Source organism: Fusarium venenatum (genome assembly GCF_020744135.1).
Source record: "Fusarium venenatum strain MPI-CAGE-CH-0201 chromosome Unknown EDB82scaffold_4, whole genome shotgun sequence".
NCBI lineage: Eukaryota > Fungi > Ascomycota > Sordariomycetes > Hypocreales > Nectriaceae > Fusarium > Fusarium venenatum.
In genome coordinates this window covers 646,899-659,965 of record NW_027072132.1, presented here as the reverse complement: position 1 = coordinate 659,965, position 13,067 = coordinate 646,899, and the positions used below count along the sequence as shown (strand labels likewise).

The 13,067-nt window shown below is 48.4% G+C and overlaps 5 protein-coding genes across 5 annotated transcripts; 3 read left to right on the top strand and 2 right to left on the bottom strand.

Annotated features, from left to right (window-relative positions):
- Positions 1 to 66: 66 nt before the first annotated feature.
- Positions 67 to 2,191, bottom strand: EDB82DRAFT_511361 (putative beta-glucosidase). Its single transcript, XM_065608894.1, has 4 exons — positions 1,518 to 2,191; positions 1,171 to 1,457; positions 613 to 1,106; positions 67 to 535 (listed from the first exon to the last, which is right to left on the bottom strand). Exons 1-4 carry the CDS (start codon positions 2,067 to 2,069, stop codon positions 414 to 416), a joined length of 1,455 nt encoding a protein of 484 aa, XP_065463150.1. The 5' UTR covers positions 2,070 to 2,191; the 3' UTR covers positions 67 to 413.
- A 242-nt stretch (positions 2,192 to 2,433) lies between these two features.
- Positions 2,434 to 4,379, top strand: EDB82DRAFT_511357 (uncharacterized protein). Its single transcript, XM_065608893.1, has 3 exons — positions 2,434 to 2,513; positions 2,592 to 4,106; positions 4,194 to 4,379. The coding sequence occupies exons 1-3, from the start codon at positions 2,454 to 2,456 to the stop codon at positions 4,353 to 4,355; spliced, it is 1,737 nt and encodes a 578-aa protein (XP_065463149.1). The 5' UTR covers positions 2,434 to 2,453; the 3' UTR covers positions 4,356 to 4,379.
- A 986-nt stretch (positions 4,380 to 5,365) lies between these two features.
- Positions 5,366 to 7,284, top strand: EDB82DRAFT_568945 (general substrate transporter; the record flags this gene model as incomplete). The annotated part of the gene is made up of 4 exons (XM_025736928.2): positions 5,366 to 5,558; positions 5,613 to 5,929; positions 5,989 to 6,307; positions 6,383 to 7,284. The coding sequence occupies 4 exons, from the start codon at positions 5,366 to 5,368 to the stop codon at positions 7,108 to 7,110; spliced, it is 1,557 nt and encodes a 518-aa protein (XP_025591840.1). The 3' UTR covers positions 7,111 to 7,284.
- Positions 7,285 to 8,081: 797 nt separating this feature from the next.
- EDB82DRAFT_547878 (putative xylosidase/arabinosidase) lies at positions 8,082 to 9,718 on the top strand (the record flags this gene model as incomplete). Its single annotated transcript, XM_065609514.1, has 3 exons — positions 8,082 to 8,241; positions 8,313 to 9,088; positions 9,128 to 9,718. The coding sequence occupies 3 exons, from the start codon at positions 8,082 to 8,084 to the stop codon at positions 9,716 to 9,718; spliced, it is 1,527 nt and encodes a 508-aa protein (XP_065463148.1).
- A 341-nt stretch (positions 9,719 to 10,059) lies between these two features.
- EDB82DRAFT_568943 (glycoside hydrolase superfamily) lies at positions 10,060 to 12,943 on the bottom strand (the record flags this gene model as incomplete). Its single annotated transcript, XM_065609882.1, has 5 exons — positions 10,060 to 10,870; positions 10,929 to 11,617; positions 11,681 to 12,653; positions 12,709 to 12,756; positions 12,815 to 12,943. 5 exons carry the CDS (start codon positions 12,941 to 12,943, stop codon positions 10,163 to 10,165), a joined length of 2,547 nt encoding a protein of 848 aa, XP_065463147.1. The 3' UTR covers positions 10,060 to 10,162.
- Positions 12,944 to 13,067: the final 124 nt, after the last annotated feature.

The window sequence follows — 13,067 nt, the reverse complement described above, 5'->3', positions numbered from 1 at the left end:
CGTTTAGTCTCGTTCAGCCTTCCCACTACCAGCCTGCATAATCCCATTTGGTGGTGCACGTCCCAATTGATCAAAGATTTCTATTTTGTCACTCTAAACACGTGATTGGTTCAAGGATTGATTCGCGAGGTATGTTGTGTCTCTAATGATCCAGCCATTTAAGTGTCGAGTCCGTGACTCATGGCACGTCGTGATAAAACTGTTATTGTCGAGGTACAGATTATGAAGCGTGTAAACAGAATGAATCTCATAATCTAGAGGGGAACAAGGATGGAATATGTTGTAGTGTCCAAAGGTTACATCGTATGGGAATATAACAGGGCAGCACCGGCAAGTAATATATATAAGGGTTGACTTTTTAAAGTAACAAAATCAGAAAGTACATACAGTCATTGAATTGAAGGACATGATGTTCAAATTGTTCTTTCCTTAATCATTTCCTTGATCATCAATGCCGACTTCTTAGGCGTCCTTTCAAGTGTATCGTAGTCTGTAAAAGTCACGCCGAACCTGATACCATATCCATCAGACCATTCTGTTGACTTGATCAGTATTGACAATTGGTTTGAAGCACACTACCGCTCTTCTGAATTGTGAGTGGAATGAACTTGCCTAAGTTATCCATCAAAGACCATCCAAAGTATCCCGAGACTTTTGCACCATCACGTATGGCGCCGACCAAGGCGTCCAAATGATCTCTGAAGTATCGCTGACGAAATTCATCTTCGACAGACTCTTCCTTACTCATTTTATCCTCACCAGGGCATGGACACCCGTTCTCAGTGATACATATGGGCTTTCCATACATCCTATACAGCCTCACAAGGTGCTTCCGGAAGCTCTTGGGTGAGGAGCGGAGCCAGTCACAGCCACTCAGTTCGCCAATGGGGATACCTTCCTTATTCACTGGCAACTCATCTACATTGCCTTCAAAGTCCGTGTCTGGCGGCGGCGTAGTACGGTGGCGGGCGAACTGGGCAGTATAGTAGTTCATTCCGCAAAAGTCAATATCGGCCTCGCGTAGCAGAGCGAAATCATCTTCTGTAAATGCGGGGAGACGGGATCCAAGCTGTTCGCGCATGACGGGAGGGTAGTCCTGAGCAAGCCTGGGCGGCATCAAAAAGTTAGCAGGGCTGTTCAGGGAAGACAGAATTGGATATGGTGCCTTACATAGTAGGGTTGGCGAACCAACCGTACCAGAACAACATTCTCCTCTCGGCAGCTTCCTGGTCCCTAGGGTCAGTAGCATCCCACGGCTCGAAATAATCGCCGCTGAGAGAAATACCGATGCGGCCAGCCTCTTTCGATTTGAACTCCTTGTTGTATAGCTTCGCTGCTCTCGCATGGGCTAGGATCAGGTTATGGGCGACGATCCAAGGTTCCGTCGCAGAGTCACCAGAATCGCAGTCTGGGTTCGTACTGCTTCGTCCGGGGGCAAAGCAGCCCAAAGAGTAGCCCTGACGTCTGTAAATATCTGCCAATGCAACATGTTTCGGAATTCTATCAGATGTACTCACTTTGATAGACACGACCCACGGCTCATTGAACGTGATCCAATTTTTAACTCTATCACCAAAGCGTGTATAACAAAGCCTGGCATAGTGCTCAAAGTCGAGTTGTGACTCCTCGTCGAGCCAACCTCCATATCGGTCCTGCAATGCTAAAGGGAGATCCCAGTGATAGAGAGTTATCCAAGGTGTGATGCCTCGGCTGATGAGTCCATCGATGATTTTGTTATAAAAGGCGATGCCCTCTTCATTCACAGGATCGTTTCGTCCGCCTAGTGGGATAATTCGTGACCATGACAGGGAGAATCGATAGGCCTTGGCACCGTATCTAGTAAGGAGGTCAAGGTCCTCCTCATATCGATGATAGTGATCACAAGCGATATCGCCGTTGTCACCGTTGGTACGTGATGGTTCGAGGTGAGTAAATGTGTCCCAGATGGAAGGGCCCCGCCCGCCATCTTTTACGCCACCCTCAATCTGATAGGAAGCGGTGGCAAACCCCCATTCAAAGTCCGCAGGGAGTCCCTTTGGCGGGGGCACAGTGGTATATTCGCGTGTCATGGTTTTTGTGCCTTTCTTTTTTGGTTATAGGCGTCTCCTGGTAGATCTGTCGGGCTGGTAGATGTCCCATGTTGAGGTAGTTTGGTTCTTTTATCGTCGAGATTCATTTTTGTAAGTTGGAGATATTGGAGAACCTCAAGCTTGGAAATCGGTTACCATCACTTTTAGCCCTCACAAACCCCACCGATGCAGAAGAGTGGAGACAAGAACTAGTCTTGAGGGCAGCAGCCAATGTCGACCTCTCGGGCGATCTGTGGGCTCCCTCTGTCTACCTTAGTCTCGAACCCCTGCTTGGCCCACCGAAGTATAACTAATTACCCGACCCTTCTGCTGCATTTTGTCCGAGTTTCTCTCTCCTCCTCATCTTATCCACACGACAAGGGAATGGCATTTTCTTCAGGTCCACGGCGGGCTTGCAAGCTATGTCGCCGCCGCAAGGTCAAGGTTTGTAATGCCGAGGTTCCGTCCTCGGTGAATCTCTTTCTTAGCTAGTCAAACAGTCTTGTTGCTGATACAACGTAGTGTGATGGGTGTCCGACTTGCAATAATTGTCGAGCCGCAGGGACACCTTGTCAGTATGCCTCTCCGAGGAAAAGAGGTCCCAAGCCTGTTCGATACTGCGGTAGTATCTCAGACGATGCCCCAACTCCAATATCACCTGTCACCAATGCGTCCGAGATCCAGGACGATCCGTCACTCCCCTCTCCAGCGACCTGCCTAGAACCAACCATAGCTGTGGGCCAGGCCCAGCACAGCGATATCAGCAGCATCCAAGGGATACAAGTGTCAGAGAATCAGACTGAAGCTGCTGTCAGAACCTATCTTGACTTCCTGGTAGGGCTGCAAACTCTTGCGTCAGATGAGTCCCCGGCATCGATTGCCAATCGCTGCATCTTCCTATACACTCGTTATGTGTTCGGTTCTGTTCCTCTTTGCCACGAAGCCTCACTGCGAGCAACAGTCAGTCGATTCTTTAACACACAACAACACTCGCCTTCCGACACTTACAGCTGGGCAATAACCTGCTTCTCACCTGAAGATTGGCATAGTGAGATTGAGAACCTCAGGAGCCTGACACTTCTCCTAGCCCTGTGTGCGGCGGTGTCATATGCTGTTCCCGAGTCTCTGTTACCCACCAAGTATCTTGCAGCGCCACTATTCCTCAAAACAACGCGAGAGCTGCTTCATATCTACCATGACTACGATCTCGAGCACCCTGACTCCTCGTCGCTCATTATTCGCATGTTCTTGTCATCGGCTATACAAACTTCTACGGGCACCAACGGTGTGGCCTTCCATATCTTGAGCGAAGCGGGCCTAATTGCAATGAGAATGCGTCTCTATTGTGAGACCTCTCTTGAGGGAAGAGACCCGATCGAGCAGCAAATCCTCCGAAATGCGTTCTGGCAATTATACTTGTGTGACAAGACGGCTTTGGTAATGGGAGGCCGTCCCGTCTCAATCCACGAAACTTTGTTCGACACCCAGCTAAGTCTAAAGTCAACTTCATCAAGCCCAGTAACGCTTTTTGAACATGGTCCAGAGTTCAACGGCACCGAGATAGAAGGTCGACTCTTGGAGGGTTTCCATATCATACGTCGTCTATGGGCCATGGCTGCACGACTCATCCGAGGGATGGAGTCAAGATCTACCGGACATACAGATAAATTCACGGAGCTTTACCAAGAAGACATGGCTGAGCTATCCAAAGCATACTTCGAGATCATCACACTAACAAACTGTTTTCCTTGCTGGGATCTGTCGCCGGCCGTATTGTCACCCGACAGCGCTCGGCGAGAGATAGAAACAGGCTTCGATGACCTCCTGCAGCGGCAAAAGACCAGCTATCTCATTTCTTTACATTCGATTAAGCTCTTTGTGTTAAACTCTGCTATTTCATGCCATATGACCCAGATACTGGGCCTTAGTGCAGAACCTCTTTCTCTCGCAATGAGACTAATAGAGCTGGCTCAAGATTTCTTCAACGTTCTCGAAACCATTCCATTCCTTCATCTACAGGTAGAGGGGGAGCAATGCGTAAGTGATAACTATTGATTTCATAATAGACGAGCTGCTATAGATGTGCTAGTCTGCGTATTTACACAAGCTTACAGGGCGTATTAGGCCGAAAAGATAAGACGTGTTGGCAGTTTACTGCTTGAGATTGCACATAACTACGACGAGGAAATAGTTATGTCGCGGGCAAGTCAGTGTGTACAGCGCTCAGTCAACCTGCTTGTCCGGCTAGATTCAAAGGCTTCTGATAGTATTGGTAGTTTATTATAACAAATTGAATTGTTGATTGGTATACATCTATATCCGGAAAATGTGACCTCCTCTTTTCCGCCGAGTAAGAGAAGGATACGAATTGAGAAACCATTCTCATCTATTGGCATTCGTGGACAATGTTACAATTACACCGAAGATGATCGATTGATTTGCAGTTGAGCCAAAATGCCGGAATAGTTCATCTCAGCTCATAACAGCCAAGTCGGCAGAATCTGATGCTTAAACTACCCTTCCTGGTGCTCAAGCTAGTTAACATCGATCTTAAGTTGGTCGATCTAATATCCCCGAGCCGTGTTATGATTTCGCATGACCTTGTCGTACTCGGCCAAATTTCAACATACTGTGGGTCCCTGCTCGGGCAAATACAATATTTGTTTATTGGGCAACTCAAGTGTTCAACTTAGTGGCGTTCCTCGGTTCAGCTTTCACAATACGAGTTCTTCCGAATTTCACTCAATCGACTGGCAAGCAGCAGGGTCACGGCCAAATTATACAACTTTATCAGTTCTTCTATATCGATGTTCTCGTTTTCATGAGGGAGGGCAGCCCTGGGGGCTTAGCGATTAGTTTCATAGCGATCAAGGTTTTAATGCCATATCGTTATCAAGATACAAGCCAATCAGAAGTAGCCAAACTTACCTCCACATGGTAACCAATTTTATGAGTTTGTACGGTAGTGGCACATATGGCCGATGGCTTCCGGGCCTCGACCGCAATTAGTACAGCCTCTGGGAACGTCTTAGCAAGGAGAGGAGCTAGCCTAGCACTCGAACCCCATCGCTGGTACCACTCGTCTCGTGCCCCATGGGGTGATGTATGGGGTAATGAAGCTTTGATCCACTCTGCACTTCCATCAGTAGAGACTAACTAGCCTGTTGCCTCTTTTTATTGTATATGACCTCAATCTCTCATCTCTCTGTCCCCAAGAACATCAAGATACCTACCACAACTCCTTCAATATTATCTTGCTTACTTCTTACTCTTACCTCACCTTGTTTAATTCAATCATGGGAACCAACGAGAATGGCGAGCATGATGAAGTGCGGGTTCACGACCTCTGCACTAAAGAGTCATGGTGGAATGTGCCGCATTTGGTGAGGTTGAACCTCATGCTTGCAATTCCATTCATGTCGGCCTATATAGGCGGTTATGATGGCAGTGTGCTCAATGGAATGCAGACTCTTGAGCATTGGCAAACTGGTAAGTTTACAGAGCCGTGTTCTGGTACTTGGACTGACTCGTTGTGCCTTGCAGAATTCGATCACCCCTCTGGCGGCATTCTTGGCCTTTTGGTCAATATCCAAACCATCGGTGGCGTGGTTGCTTTGCCTATCGCCCCTTGGATGGCCGACACGTATGGGCGACGCCATCCCATCTTTCTCGGGTCCTGTATCATCATAGGCGCAGCAATTCTGCAGGGATGTGCTAACAACATGGCCATGTTCTTATCTGGGCGCTTTTTTATCGGCCTCGGTGGCATGTTCATTTCTTGCGCTGCTCCTCCGCTCCTTGGAGAACTGGCGTATCCGACTCATCGACCTATCATCACCGGAATTTATAACACCACCTGGGTAAGCAGGCTATCCCCCTGACCTTGCGAGTCCATCACCTAATCGATCGTTGCATTCAGTATACTGGCGCCATTGTCGCTGCCTGGGCTACCTATGGTACATTCCACATGAATAACAACTGGAGCTGGAGAATCCCTTCACTCCTTCAGGCACTAGTCTCCATATTTCAGGTGGCTTTTATCTACTTATTGCCTGAGAGCCCCAGGTGGCTTGTTGCCAATGATCGTTCGGCGGAGGCCACCAAAGTCCTCAGCAAGTATCATAGCGGCACCGAAGAGACAACTGAGCTTGTTCGCCTTCAGATTGCCGAAATCACCAGTGCCATCGAATTCGAACGCTCTCTTGAGTCCGTCTCGTACCTCCAGTTCTTCAGAACAAGTAAGTCATGTGTACATGCACTAGGATATTCCGAGCTCGAAGGTTGTGCGATACTAATCCTTGGCCTACTCACAGGGGGAAACCGTCATCGTACAGTAGTTGTCGCGTCCTTGGGCTTCATCATCCAATGGTGTGGTAACCAGCTTATCGGTCCCTATCTTGCTCTTGTCCTTTCCGATATTGGAATCACCGACGGCGAAACCCAGAACCTCATTAACGGAGGTCTCCAGATCTACAACTTCATCATTGCATGTAGTGCTGCTACCCTTATCGACCGAGTTGGTAGACGGCCCCTACTGCTGACGTCAATTATCGGCATGCTATCTACATTTACTGTCTGGACCATCTTGGCGGCACGAAGCCAGATGGAAGATGGCTCCAACAAGGGATTCGGCATTGGCATCGTCATCCTGATTTTTGTCTTCTTTACCTTTTACAATATCGCCATGTCGCCTCTGCCTATTGCCTACCTTCTCGAGGTGTTGCCGTATTCTCTTCGGTCCAAGGGTCTCAGCATCTTCAACTTGGCACAGATTTGCAGTGGCCTATTCAACGGCTTTGTTAATCCAGTAGCACTGAAGTCCTTGAGGTGGAAGTACTACATCGTGTTTGTTGTAGCTCAATGTCTGTGGCTCACCATCATCTACTTCACTTACCCTGAGACTCGAGGTTTGTCCCTCGAAGAGGTCGCTCAGGTCTTTGATGGGAGACAAGTGCTCGACAGAACTCTCGAAATCAAGGCTGAAGGAATCCCCGAAGTCGACCACAAGAGCAGAGTCACACCAGAAGACAAGGAGCTGTAGTATTGTGTTATGTGAGAGGGTGGGGGTTCGTCGAGAAGTTAACATGGAGTAATGTGGGAACGCAACTACGATGATAATCATGTCAATCATGGAATCAATGACAATCCACATTTGCCAGACTGGAGAAGGTTTCGGCTTCGAAAGTTTAATTTATTTTAGTGCTTAATTACTAGCCTCAGGATAATCGATGTATCAGATACACTACGTGCTGGCTTTGGGATCAAAGGCTCTGTCACCTAACATGTCCACGTTGGCACTCCTTGCATCTAAACAAAGAAGAGAAACAACATGTAGGGTTACCCGATGCGGGGGACACTGCTCTCCTCTACGTTCCTCGAGCTCAATCCAATCATTGATAGCGATACGACGTGATAACGGAATATAATGCGAGTTACATGCGGTCCTAAAAGTCATTGTCTCCGTTATTGTTTGAGCAACACATGGAGGTTCACCTGATAGAGCAAAGCGGTATCCCTCTAGAAACTTTGGCCTATAGAGGTTGGAGTGCGAGCCCTTAGTGATAAGCTGTGTTGTAAAGATTGGAGTTCCCCTTTTGAAGTTATTTGATGGGGGTCTTCTCAAAGACTATTAGATCTGATCAGGCGGCTTCGTCACGAAAGATACGGCGTATATAGGCTAATGCAGAGACCGGGGCCAGAGCGGTCAAGACATTTGCCCGAAACGCTAATGCTGTGGATACAAAGAATGGCTCGGGCATTCCGGCCCTTTCAATATCACCAAGACAGCCTAAGAAATGTCCCCGCGACGATACTGATCTCCATGGCTATTTCCCCGGGGAAGGGATTTGTCGTCGAACAAGGTCACGAGATGTCTAGAACAATGGGTCGCAACTCTTTGCTTAAGCTTGAAACAACCTAACGGCGCTTAGCGAGTTCCAGAAAGGTATAATAAGCCTGTAAAGTACTTCGAGAAATCATGATTCTCATCGAGCACTGCAAGTATCCCCAAAGATGGAGCGTGTCAAAGTGAATCCGATTATCCCCGGCTTTGCCCCGGACCCTTCCGTCATCTACGTGGATGGCACATACTTTCTCGTCAACTCAAGCTTTCACATGTTCCCTGGTCTACCAGTCTATGCATCTAGAGACTTGAAAGAATGGAACCACATTGGTATGTCTCTTTCCACTTGCATCTCTGCCATCTCTTGTCATCACCACCGCCATGCTTACCTCTCCGACCAGGAAATGCACTGAGTCGACCGGGCTTGATGTCCTTTCAGCGCTCGATGACTAAATTGGTGGACCCTGATGAGGATGGTGTTAACATCGCTGCGCAGGGAGGACTTATGGCCCCCTCGATCAGATACCACAAGGGCACTTTCTACATCGTCTGCACCAATATTGCTCATAAGGACCTGCCAGGAGAAACCGGGGTTCAAAACTTCATTTTATCAACCACTAATATTTGGGTTGACGAATGGAGCGACCCAGTCTTTTATGACTTTTATGGAATCGACACTAGCTTATTCTGGGACGACGACGACCGCGCGTATCTCATCGGCGCTCGATCTCCAGCTCCTGCATCGCAGATCTGGCAGTTCGAGATCGATGTCAAGACGGGAAAGGATCTCTCCGAAAGGAAGCTGCTCTGGGAAGGTATCACCAAGGTTTACCCCGAAGGTCCGCACATGTATAAGAAGGATGGATGGTACTATCTTCTCATCGCTGAAGGCGGCTGTTTTGTAGATCATCATGTCGTTATGGCTCGGTCGCGAGATATCTGGGGTCCGTATGAAGTTAACCCAGCAAACCCGGTGCTACCAAAAGCGGACCCTGATGGATACATCCAGTACACAGGCCACGGAGATCTCTTCCAGCATCCTTCGGGACAATGGTACTTTGCATGCCTCGGTGTACGCAAGAATAACGGGCATTTCGTCATGGGACGCGAGTCCGTCCTTACTGCGGCCTCGTGGAACCAAGGGGAATTTCCGGTCATTGACGCCGTTCAGATCGACGTGCCCCTTCCAACAAACCAAAGTCTATGTCCTTCCAAGCTTCCTGTCGCGAGAAAGCTTGGACGTCCAGACGTCGCGTATCTCCAAATCCGCGACCCCGTGATGGAACATTATGAACATGATGGAAGCAGTGTCACTTTAACATCCAGCACAGCCGACCTGAACCAGGACAACGAGCCGGTGACGTTCATTGGAAAGCGTCAAAGGAGTCTTGATGGCACGTCTTCCGCAACGCTCGAGGCTCTGGATAGATCCGACATAAAAGACTCCCGACTCGAGACAGGTCTATGCTATTACAAAGACGAGCACCGGTATGCTCGTGTCTTTATTGACGTCAACTCTAAGAACGTTGTCTTTGAAGTTGTCAATAAGGCTCGTTCCATCGAACGAACGTTATCTCAAAGCATCAGCGCGTCGGTCAACGACAAGAGGATAGTATTTGGGATAGACCACACGGAGCTCGATCTTGTATTTTGGTATTCTCTTGGGGAGGACGGGACGAGGCGAGAGATCGGCGCAATTGACTCCCTAGATATGACTGGACATGACTTTGTCGGGCCTGTTATTGGAGTGTTTGCAATTAGCAATGACCAAGTCAAGGCCAGATATCTAGACATTACAGTGGCATAGATTAGTATTTTAGATATATTGGTATAGATCAATATTCTTCAAAGTACCATCTTATAAATGGCGGCAATTACACGCTTAGATGTGTTAACGATGCTTCTAATGTGTACGGTGGAAGACCCTCAGTACCCTACCAAATTGCTCTTCACTAGTAGAGCCAGAGCAACCTGTCTACACTTGGAAGCATGAGATAATTTACATTGTCTATTCCTTGTTCTATAATCCAGTCAGTATGTAGTCGTTTGCGGCCTACAAGATTAAGCTTTAGCTACCAATAAAGGTGACGATATATTCTTTCACAACATAAGCTTCTACCCAAACAACTTCCACGATGATACATGACTCTGTCTATTCCCTGTTCTATAATCGAGTGATACCTTGATACTTAAAAGTATTAGATAAACTAATGTACTTTCCCATCCATTACGTCCATCTTGTTACACTCGCCTATACCCCGCTCCAGTACAAATCCCTTTCTAATTTGAACTCGCGATGCAACACTTCATCTTCAGGGTCTGCGCTTCGCGATATCACCACCTCAAAAGAGCCCTTTTCAGCAAGCCACTTCTCCTCTTCTTCGTCCCAGTATGACACGGCATACTTGTCCAAGCTGATTTCGGCCTTGACCTTCTCACCGTTGGGCACCCATACCTTGACGAACCCCTTCAATTCTTTGCGTGGCCGTAGAGTGGCGCATTCGACATCAGAGACCCAAAATTGTACGATCTCATGTCCATCTTTGTCACCGGTGTTGGTAACATCAACCGACACGTTGAAGGTTTGCTCCCCATCATCGCCCAAGTCGACAAATTCCGGGACTTCGAGGTTCGAGTACTCAAAGGTCGTATATGAAAGACCGAATCCGAAGTAAAAAAGCGGGTCGTTTCCAAGCTTCTCGTAGTATCTGTGGCCAATGAATACGCCTTCTCCATAATACATCTGGCGGACGCCTCTGCCGAAGCTCAGGAAGGACGGCGTGTCTTCAAGTCGGCGCGGGAACGTAATAGACAGACGTCCTGACGGGTTGTACCGGCCGAAGAGTACATCAGCGATAGCGTTACTTGTTTCCTGACCACCAAACCACGCTTGGACAAGAGTCGAAACATGGTTGGCCCAGGGCATGGTCACTGGACAGCCGGACTGATTAACAATGATCTGAATTGACATTAGCCAGGGGCCATGGTAATCTGGATGACGTTTTCCATAAACTCACGGTTTTAGGGTTCGCTTTGGTTACCATCTGAATAAGATCGTTGATCCCAGGCGGCAGCTCTAGATCGTGCCTATCCACCGCTTCGGTTTCATAATCGGCATTCAGACCAGCAATGACAATAGGCACGTCTACATTCCTCGCTAGTTCAACAGCTTCATTTAAAGCGACAACGGGGTCGATCTTTTCGCAGCACCCGATCCGAATACCACCAATGCATGACGTTCCGACGTAGGGTCCTCCCACGGTAGTAGACAGAGATTCATTCTTCAGTACGGCAGATATCTCGTAAGTCTGTCCTTCGCGCGCTTCCAGATCGGCTGTCAATTCCATGCTCGCTTGATTAAACATGGGTGTCTGAAGAGTCTTCTTAGGATGACTTGACCAGAGATCGACTGCCACTTTTCCATCAATATAAAGACGTCCCTTGCCCATCACACAAAGGCCGATAAGCATAGTTGCTGTCTTGGGTGCCTTGTATGATGTCACAACGCGAAGCCAATACACATCAGGAACGCCGGAGGGGTGATAGTCTGCAAAATACATCGTGGCCTGGGTCGTAGTCGTAGAGTGAAGTGGTTCAGCCTTGGGGTTGGTCTCTGGGTCTTCACCATACCAAAAGAGTTGATAACCCTCTTCATCTGTTCCCGGAACTGTAACATCTTCGGACAGCGGAGGCGTAAATATGTGAGCTATTTGAGCAAGAGGTTAGCAGGTTCAGTACCAATGCAAAAATACTCCAGAATTGAACCTACAATAACAGCCAACAGCAGCCCTCACGTTATCCTTGCCGACAACATCTTGGATGGCTTCAAGCGGCTTTCGGACGTAATATGGGCGCAAATCGGCAGATCCGCCGCCACTGATGGCGGGATACACAAATCCAGGGCCGATCAGACCGTAGGTTTGCTGCGCTGATGGTTCGAGAGGCAGTATCTTTCTTTCGTTCTTGAGCAGGACGATAGAGCTTCGAGCTACCTCTCGACATAGCGCCCTCTTTGCAGGTGTATCGCCGGCCTCTTCCTCTGGCGTTTCTCGCTCAATAGCCGGTCGCACCCTGTTTACGAGGTTGACCACATTCCGAACTCTTTCATCTATCATCGATTTCTTCACCTTTCGAGAAAAAAGGGCAAGATGCAGAAGATCACCTCTCCACCTTGGAGGGCCCGGCATCTCTAGGTCCATGCCAGCATTCAAGGCCTCAGAAGTACTATAGACACCACCCCAATCGCTCATCAGCAGCCCGTCCCATCCCCATTCCTTGCGCAGGATTTGTGTATTAAGCCATTCGTTTTCTGAAGTGTGAACGCCATTTATGCGGTGATATGAAGTCATGAATGACCAGGGGTTGGCGTGTTTTACGGCTAACTGGAAAGGTAAAAGGTGCAACTCTCGTAGTGTCCTTTCAGCAACCTGCAAGTCGTCCTCTGGGGACATATAAGACCGGTCATGTGCTGCATAGTGTTTGATGGAAGTTGCAACCCCTTTCTCTTGTACACCGTTGATATACTCGGAGGCCATCATACCACTGAGGATCGGATCTTCTCCAAAGGCTTCAAAGCCACGTCCTATAAGGGGCGAACGTTGCAGACAGACGGTTGGAGCAAGTAAAACCTGGGAACCCTTCTCTATGGTTTCTGCTGCCAGCATATTACCAACAGACCGCATCAACTCAGTATCAAAAGTCGCCCCCATCGCCGTTGCTGATGGAAGCAGAGCACCGAGCGGCTTATCGGGGTCAGCTATATCATCTTGTCACGCTGGGAGGAGGAGGATGACTTACGCCATTGAAGAAGGACACGCCTCTCGCCCCGTGTGGGCCATCTGTAACCTGTTGAAAGAAGGTAAGCCTGACACGCCACCTCTGGCTCATGCATGACAACACGTACCGTCAGAGAGGGAATGTTCAGGCGTTCAACAGGGTAGGTAGACCAATTGTCTTTGCCCGAGAGAAGCTTGACCTTCTCTTCAATCGTAAGCTCGTTCAAAGCATGACCGACGTCTACAAGAACAGGCATGGTGAGATTTAATAAGTCGTTGACAAGATAGTTGGCAGTAGTATCCTTTGGATTAGTGTTAAAAGCCTCATTGGGAAATCATGTTTGATAAATAACATTTCCAACAGATCCGAGAGAGGTCTAT

What these genes read in the sequence shown, in the direction of transcription:
- EDB82DRAFT_511361 (XM_065608894.1), bottom strand. Translation starts at nt 2,069, where the DNA reads ATGACACGCGAATATACCACTGTGCCCCCGCCAAAGGGACTCCCTGCG. An exon ending in TGGTTCGCCAACCCTACTAT is followed by an intron (nt 1,107 to 1,170) that starts GTAAGGCACCAT and finishes GATGCCGCCCAG; the next exon opens with GCTTGCTCAGGACTACCCTC. An exon ending in GTCTTTGATGGATAACTTAG is followed by an intron (nt 536 to 612) that starts GCAAGTTCATTC and finishes TCAAGTCAACAG; the next exon opens with AATGGTCTGATGGATATGGT.
- EDB82DRAFT_511357 (XM_065608893.1), top strand. Translation starts at nt 2,454, where the DNA reads ATGGCATTTTCTTCAGGTCCACGGCGGGCTTGCAAGCTATGTCGCCGC. An exon ending in GTCGCCGCCGCAAGGTCAAG is followed by an intron (nt 2,514 to 2,591) that starts GTTTGTAATGCC and finishes GATACAACGTAG; the next exon opens with TGTGATGGGTGTCCGACTTG. An exon ending in AGGTAGAGGGGGAGCAATGC is followed by an intron (nt 4,107 to 4,193) that starts GTAAGTGATAAC and finishes AGGGCGTATTAG; the next exon opens with GCCGAAAAGATAAGACGTGT.